Source organism: Sapajus apella, unplaced genomic scaffold, assembly GCF_009761245.1.
Source record: "Sapajus apella isolate SASKATOON/1434 unplaced genomic scaffold, GSC_monkey_1.0 scaffold24, whole genome shotgun sequence".
In the NCBI taxonomy this organism is placed as follows: Eukaryota; Metazoa; Chordata; class Mammalia; order Primates; family Cebidae; genus Sapajus; species Sapajus apella.
The window spans coordinates 22697848-22706454 of NW_022436964.1; the positions used below are offsets into that span (position 1 = coordinate 22697848).

At 44.9% G+C, this 8607-nt stretch overlaps 1 protein-coding gene across 1 annotated transcript in view; it reads right to left on the reverse strand.

Moving 5' to 3' along the window:
• The window catches only part of GLDC (glycine decarboxylase), a 107104-nt gene that overhangs the window by 65027 nt on the left and 33470 nt on the right, over positions 1–8607 (reverse strand). The window contains exons 5-8 of the mRNA XM_032291095.1: positions 5098–5175; positions 3704–3851; positions 3150–3346; positions 729–825 (exon numbers count right to left, since the gene is read on the reverse strand). Coding sequence (XP_032146986.1) covers positions 729–825; positions 3150–3346; positions 3704–3851; positions 5098–5175 — 520 coding nt within the window. The remainder of the gene's footprint in view (positions 1–728; positions 826–3149; positions 3347–3703; positions 3852–5097; positions 5176–8607) is intronic.

The following is an 8607-nucleotide window of genomic DNA, read 5'->3' on the forward strand; positions in this document are numbered from 1 at the left end:
ACCCATTCCTGGAGAGGCTCCGTCTCAGCCCTAAGACAGGGTGTCTCAACTGCCACCTGTAACAAATATGGCCCAAAGCCAAGACCGCTAGAGATCCTGATATCCATCTTTTTATGTACATATATTTTAATTTATGGGTAAAATGAAACTAATAATGTTCTTTAGTTTTTTTACTATTAAAACACTTATGATGAAGAGAATGCATAGGCAAAGGGTGTGCGTATAAAGAACACCAGTAAAACACAGTGTATTTTTTTTTAACTTCTTTGGGGGGCAGGAGTAGGGGACAACGTCTCTCTCTGTCACCCAGGCTAGAGTGCAGTGGCATGATCATGGCTCACTGCAGCCTCAACCTCCCAGGTTCTGGCCTCCCTAGTACCTGGGATGACAGGCACATACCACCACTGCTGGCTAATTTATTTTATTTTATTTTTCATAGAGGCAGGGTTTTGCCATGTATCCCAGGCAGGTTTCCAACTCCTGGGCTCAAGTAATCTGCCTGCGTTGGCCTCTCAAAGTGCTGAGATTACAGGCATGAGTCACCACACGCAGCCAACACTGTATTTTGGTTCTCATAAGACAATGAGCCTTTTACACCAATAAGATCTTGCCATTTCTGGTGTGCTAACTGCTCAGGAGGTGGTGAATAAATGAAAAAATGAATGAATGAGTAGCTCATTTCTGTATATCGTAAGGCATTCAGTGGTTAGGTCAGACATGTGATTTACCTGAGCTGTACAGATGTTACTGGTAGCCTTGTCTCTCCGGATGTGTTGCTCCCTGGTTTGAAGAGCAAGACGATACACTTCTTTCCCAGTGGCATCTCTGGACCAAGAATAAGGCATCCAGTTAGCACAGATAATCACAGTACCACGGGCTGCTATACATAATAGAATTGCTTCTTTCCTTTCCAGCTAGAAGTGAATTCAGCAAATGTACTTGAGTGCAAGTTCATAAAGAAACAATTTCTAATCTAAACTGGATGACTGAATGTTTTTTTTTTTTTGAGACAGAGTTTCCCTCTTTCACCCAGGCTGGAGTGCACTGGCAGGATCTCGGCTCACTGCAACCTTCGCCTCAGACAAAAAAAAAATCCACAAATTTTTAAAAAACAAGATAGCATAACAACTACTTGCATAGCATTAGGTGTTATAAGATGGTTTAAAGTATACAGGGGCCAGGCTTGGTGGCTCACATGTATAATCCCAGCATTTTTGGAGGCTTGGATGGGCAAATCACTTGAGCCCCAAGACCAGCCTGAGCAATATGGTAAAACCTTGTTTTTACCAAAAAAAAATTTTTTAAATTAGCTGGATGCAATGGCGCACACCTGAAGTCCCAGCTACTTGGCAGGCTGAGGTGGGAGGATTGCTTGCCCCTGGGTGGTGGAGGTGCAGTGAACTGAGATGGTGCCATTGCACTCCAGCCTGGTGACAAAGCGACATCCTTTCTTAAAAAGGATGTGCACAGGTTACATGCAAATACTACACTGTTTTATTTAAGGGACTTGAGCATCCATGGATTTGAGCATCCATGGAGAAAGGGGTCCTGGAACCAATCCCCTACAGACATGGGACAACTACGTTGGAAATACAAAGCGATCGTATGGCTATTTTTTTTTTTTTTTTTTGAGACGGGGTTTAACTCATGTTGCCCAGGCTGGAGTGCAATGGCGCAATCTCGGCTCACGGCAACCTCCGCCTCCTGGGTTCAGGCAATTCTCCTGCCTCAGCCTCCCGAGTAGCTGGGATTACAGGCACGCGCCTCCATGCCCAGCTAATTTTTTGTATTTTTAGTAGAGACGGGGTTTCACCATGTTGACCAGGATGGTCTCGATCTCTTGACCTCGTGATCCACCCGCCTCGGCCTCCCAAAGTGCTGGGATTACAGGCTTGAGCCACCGCGCCCGGCCTCGTATGGCTATTTAAAGAAAAAAGAAGAAGTAACAGTCTTACCATTTGTCTCAAAAATTTTCCCTCCCTAATAAAAAAAATTTGAATAAAACCAACATTCAGCAGTCTTCAACTTTATTTCATCAACCTCTTGGGCCGTTTTTCAGAAAAATAAGTTCATTATAAAAATCAGCCAACAGGCTGGACGTAGTGGCTCACGCCTGTACTCCCGGCACTTTGGGACACTGAGGCAGGTGGATCACAAGGTTAGGAGATCAAGACCATCCTGGCCAACAGATCAAGACCATCCTTGGCCATCTCTACTAAAAATACAAAAATTAGCTGGGCATGATGGCAAGGTGCCTGTAGTCCCAGCTACTTAGGAGGCTGAGGCAGGAGAATTGCTTAAACCCGGGAGATGGAGGCTGCACTCCAGCCTGGGTGACAAAGCAAGACTCTGTCTAAAAAAAAAAAAAAAAAAAAAAAAAAAAAAAAATCAACCAACAATAATTAATATACTAAACTTTTTGAAAGCCATCTGGTATAACTTTTAAAATATAATTTTTTAAAAAACTTGACATTATCATGACATCATTCACTAATTCAGGCTACTCACTTATGTTAATAGCCCAGCTTTTATCAAAGTTCAAAGAGATAAGGCTAAATTTCCCTAATAATAATCCTGGCATGGGTCTAGGTTCCCCCTTCCTTTTCTTCTTTTTTTTTTTAAGGAACAAAGACTACTACTGAACATCTGTTTTTAATCTGAGCGGTTTCACCAATGAGAAGCAATCAGGAAAGTATATCTGGAAATTACTCAAATGGCCATGTGGCGGAAGCCTCTAGGAAGGAATGCAGAAGGCACTAAGCATGTGGTTTATGGACGTTTTTTGCATTTGTCTTTACAGACCTATGTGGCATAGTGCTTTTAAGAAAGGAACTGTCTAGATACAAAACATGCCTAAAATATTTAGTCTTTCAAGGCTTCCATCAACCTAAGCAAATATGTTATATGACTTCAATACAACTATGTTGCAAATTATACACAAAATTTTTCAAAAAATTTACAAATTTATGGTGTTTGAGAAGTACTAGCTCATACCCCAAACAGAATTGTTCTGAATCTATGTTGTACATTTCCTTAACTGACTCAAAATGGCCCGACTGAATTCAGAGAGAAATCAACATTTGTGATCAGGAGAAGGAATCAGGGAAATCATAATCACAATAAAAGGAGAGAAACATGAGCCCCTTTACCTTGTTACCCCCACCATTCTTCCAGGCATCATTCTCACCAAGCTTTCTCTGACAGCAAAAAAGGCTGCATGGGGTCCCCCATAGCCCAGTGGCACTCCAAATCTCTGTGAGCTGCCCAGAGCTATGTCTACCCCAAATTCTCCAGGTGGCCTCAAGATGCACAGAGCTAAAAGGTCAGTAGCACAGCAGGCCAGGCTCTAGAAAGGAAATGAGAGAAAAGGAATGAGGTTGCTACCTTTCCCTGAGATTAGTGGGAGAGCAGCAAATTACCTTAACTACAGGAAGACTGGCAGAGTGCATTCATATCCTGTGAACTCCATTTGCTCATTTACTCATTCAGTAAATATGCACTTAGGGCCCACCATGTGCCAGGAATCAGTGAACAGAACAAATTTGCAGCAAGGAGGCAGGAAGGAGAGTCTTACCATGTGATAATAGTAAAGAAATTAAGGCACATGAAAAGACAGAGAGAGAGACAGAGACAGAGACAGACAGAGAGACAAACACAAGTTGGGATACACCTCCATAGACCCCCACAAGAAAGGTGTGCCTACACCACTCTGATGAGCTCTCTCCACGAGTTCTGTAAAGTCTTCCACCTTCCCCTCCGTGTCTGGGTACTGGAACAACACTCCGCTGACATCTTTTCCGCTGAAGTCCATTTCGTTGGGTAACTTCAGCTCAATGAGGACTCCAGCATATCTGGGAAGACAGACAACAAAGAACATTCATGGTTTTGGATTACAAAGGGAAATTAATTAACTAACACTTCTTTTTCAGTAAGACAGCTTTCATTTTCTGTGCCCTCCAATGGCCTCCCACCCCTGCCCCCATCCCGTCCCACACCAGGTCCCTCAGTGGTAACTGCGTTACAGCAACTCTAGCACATCCGACAGCTCTGCTTCTATTCCCCTCTTCTATCCTATGACTCCCCTTTGTCCTTTCCTGTCACAATCTGCTCCTGAGAGAGGACCAGGAACATGGCTTCCTAGGGCCAATGAGCCAATACCTGTAACAACAGATCCATCACCTCTTTCACGAGGGATCACTCTTCAGTGAAAGGAAAACCGTCAGTAAGACAAGCAGGAAGAACTTCCTTAGATTCCTGAAACTATCTAATGCCAATTATATGTCAGAAATCCCCCTCTGAAGGGACAGTGGAATGGGTAGGTGGAAGAAGACTCAACTTTTACAAAGGAGAAACCAAATATCTACAACTGGTGGTCATTTCCAGGTTTGTTTTATCTGATTACAGCACTAAAGAGAAGCACTACACTTTAAACAACATCGCATCTCACCTAGGGACTGTAGGTATCCTCTGTAAACTACATTTGCAAGGAATACACACAAAATCCTAATGGTTGTATTTGAATCCCATTTTTCTCTCTGTTTTTCAAACATTCCAAAACCTGACCTGTTGAAAACAACACTGCACAACAGTGAGGCAGAGCTTCACTCTTTTGCCCAGGCTGGAGTGCAGTGGCACCCTCTTGGCTCAGTGCAACCTCCAACTCCCTGGTTGAAGCGATTCTCCTGTCTCAGCCTTCTGAGTAGCTGGGATTACAGGCACATGCCACCACATCCAGCTAAGTTTTGTATTCTTAGTAGGGACGGGGGTTTCACCAAGTTGGCCAGGATAGCCTCAATCTCCTAACCTTGTGATCCGCCTGCCTTGGTCTCCCAAAGTGCTGGGATTACAGGTGTAAGCCACCGCTGTATAAAGCAATGGCAACTGTGTATTTCCCAGCTCAATTCTAACACAGTTTACTTACCAGAGATCCCTAGAAGAAAGTGAGAGGGAAGGCAAAACTCAGCAACCCCAATTTAAACAGCAAAAAAGCCTGTTTCAGATTTACCTCCAATGAGTTTGGAAGTGAGAAAGACAAAGACACAGCAGGAGATGAACACGACATTATCTTGAGTTTAAAATACGAATCAAATTAATTACTTGGCTCGAGTCTGGACAACAGCTATTGTCTGTGGGTGGCAACGGGGGTCAACAAAGAATTTCCTCCTCTTGTTGTGTCTGTTGAAAAGAAAAAGCACATTCTAACATGAACATTAAATAAATCAGAATACCTTCTAAGAATGCAAAGCAAACACGGTACCTAGGGTAAGTGTAAGCACAGTATAAAAAATACTGATTCATCAATAACTAATAGCATTTACTGATTAGCATTTCCTCACAGAGCCAATTCCCATTCAAACCCCGTTTAGAAAGTCAGTCTCAAGATGGTTCAATTCCTATGTTTATTCAATAACAATTTTTTAAAAATGGTTCCAAATGTTTAAAAATATGCCATGACGAAAAAGAAAATAAAGCAAAGGAAATGGATTACATACAAGTGAAAACTGACCAGGTGCAGTGGCTCACGCCTGTAATCCAGCATTATGAAAGGCCAAGACGGGTGGATCACCTGAGGTCAGGAATTCAAGACCAGCCTGACCAACATGGCAAAACCCTAGCTCTACTAAAACTACAAAACTTAGCCAGGTGTGGTGGCACCTGCCTGTAATCCCAGGTACTCTGGAGACTGAGGAAGAACTGTTTGAACCCAGGAGGCGGAGGTTGCAGTGAGCTGAGATTGCACCACTGTACTCCAGCCTGGGCCACAGAGTGTGACTCTGTCTCAAATACATACATACATACATATATAAATTAATTAATAAAATATTTTATTTATTTATTTTTATTTTATTTTTTTGGGGGGACAGGGTCTCACTCTGTCACCTAGGCTGGAGTGCAGTGGCGCGACCAAAACTCATTGCAACCTCATCCTCCCAGGCTCAAGCGATCCTTCCACCTCAGCTACCCGCTCCTCTATAGTTGGGACTACAGGCATGTGCCACCATGCCCAGCCAGTTTTTTTATTAAAAAAAAAAATGGCTGCTCATGGTGGCTCACACCTGTAATCCTTGCACTTTGGGAGGCTGAATCAGATGGATTGCTTCAGCTCAGAAGTTCAAGACCAGCTGGGAAACATGGCAAAATTCCACCTCTACAAAAAATAGATGGGCATGGTGACATGGGCCTATAGTCCCAGCTACTTGGGGGGATGAGGTAGGAGGATCGCTTGAACCGGGGAGGTCAAGGCTGCAGTGAGCTGAGATTGTGTACTCCAGCCTGGGTAACAAAAGTCAAACACTGCCTCAAAAAACTAAATAAGATAGAAAGCAATTTTCTAAAAAAGAGGTAAGATGAAAATTAATGAAAAGTTGAAAATAATAACCAGAGGTAGGTGGACGGCACTCCTTTGTTGCTGTCTGTCCCTGACAAAAGGGACAGCCCAAACCCACCCCCAACAGCCACTCAGGAATCAGAAAGGCCTATGGCTGGAATGCACCAGAGGCCGGTAAACCTGCTGAGCAAGCATGGGGCTCGCTCTTCACCCCAAGTCTACAGAAGCTAAAAACGAGCCTTACATGGGCACTCAGGACTAGGGGCACAAAACCTAAGACACAGCATGCATGTGAGCGCCTTTCCCAACCAGATGACAATCTACATGAGAATTCTACCAGGAAGGTACACTCCTGAGTACTGGCAAGGCAAATGAAGGAAGGGGATGAACTGGAGAACCACTGTGGATTGTCCGTCCTGATTCAGGAACTCCACCTCTAGAAATGGCTCTTCAGGAAATAATCAAAAGTTTTAACAAAGGTGTATTATAAGGAGGCACATGAAATACTATTAATAACAGTAAAAGATGGAAACAAACTAAAAGCGTAATAGACGAGAGATTAAATAAATTATGACATTTCCATGCCAGTGCCATGGAGATACCAGAAGTCCTACTCTACAGGCCTGAGAATCCACCCTTGGCCAGTGCCAGGACCTCTGTCGCTATGCTGCTGCACCCCTGCCAGAGACCCTCACACTTTTACACTCAGCTCTGCTGCCAAGGTTTGGAACAATGGGGAGGCTCCCGGGTGTTCAGTCATGTATGTGTGTGTGTGTGTGTGTGTGTGTGTGTGTGTGTTATGGGGGGATCCTCACATCTGACCCACATCCGCCCTGGGAGCAGCACCCTCACCCCCACTCCCAGCCACATCTATCCAAAGTCCACTCCTAATTGGGCTTTCCCCTCCCCTGCTCCCGCCCTCTGCCCTCCCAAAGCAAGGTGCCGAGTCAGCTGCCTAAGATCACGTTGTCGCCCTAGCCTCACTGCCTTGCCCCATCTGACCTCTCCCTGTCCCTCAAACAACCCTCTTGGCCCCTGGAGCTACCCAGTCCCCAGGCCTGCACTCAGCTGCTCCCCCATGCCAGCACCTCCCAGTGGGGGACCTGGCACCAGCTCCCTGTCCTTCCTTCCAAAAATAGTCCCCTTACCAAGCGAGCTGATGTCTTCAACCCCCACCTGCCAACCCCGGCCCTCCCGTCTGATATTCCCCCACCCCAACCAAAATCCGAATGGAGACACCCAGAAGGACCCTGGGAACTCTCCGAATACAGAGGCCATCAAGGGGTGTCCTGCACACAGCAAGGACCCTGAGCCTGGGCAGGGGGCTCTGTGGGTACTCACAGTGGGCAGCTGCCAGGAGGAAATATCCAACCCCTAGGTTTTGAACCTCTGAGTTTTTCAGTTTCTTTAAAAAGTCATACTCTAGAAAGCTGACTAAAGAAATATTCACAATATACTATAAAAAGAAAACAAGGCCAGGTGTGGTGGTTCAGGCGTGCAATCCCAGCACTTTGGGAGGCCAAGGCAGGTGCATCACTTGACGTCAAGAGCTCAAGACCAGCTTGGCCAACATGGCGTATTTTAGTAAAATATGAAAATGGCGTAAACAGCCAGCCATGGTGGCACATGCCCATAATCCCAGCTACTCAGGAGGCTGAGGCAAGAGAATCACATGAATTCAGGAGGCAGAGGTTGCAGTGAGCTGAGATCGCACCATTGCACTCCAGCCTGAGCGACAGAGAAAGACTCCATCTCAAAAAGCAAACAAACAAAACAAGTTATAAACAAATATAAGCTAAGAACAATATTCTTCATAATCACAAAAGAGGGTGATATTTTCTATTACATTGCAGATTGCCACTTCTTACCTATCTATTCCTCCCTTCACCCCAACGAACAGGACTCGAATACATGGGTAGAACAGCAGTGTACCCATCTAAAAAGTTCTTTCTTTAGGTCACCTGCAGGAAGGGGTGGCCAATGAAGTGTAAATTGTTGAGTGGGGCTTCCAAACATTTGTTTAAAGAGGACTTATTTAGCTACAAGTCTCCCTTACCCTTTCCTGATTTTCCTGGGTGCATAAGTCACGGCTAGGCTAGAACTCCTGCGGTTGTCTTCTGACCGTCAGGGTTAAAGCATCACAGAGATGGCGGAGTGAGAGGAGCATGGTTCCTTGATAAAATCTTGGGGTTGCCATAAACATCCCTAAGCCTAACATTATCGCTGGACTTAACGTGTGTGTGTGTGTGTGTGTGTGTGTGTGTGTGTGTGTGTGTGTG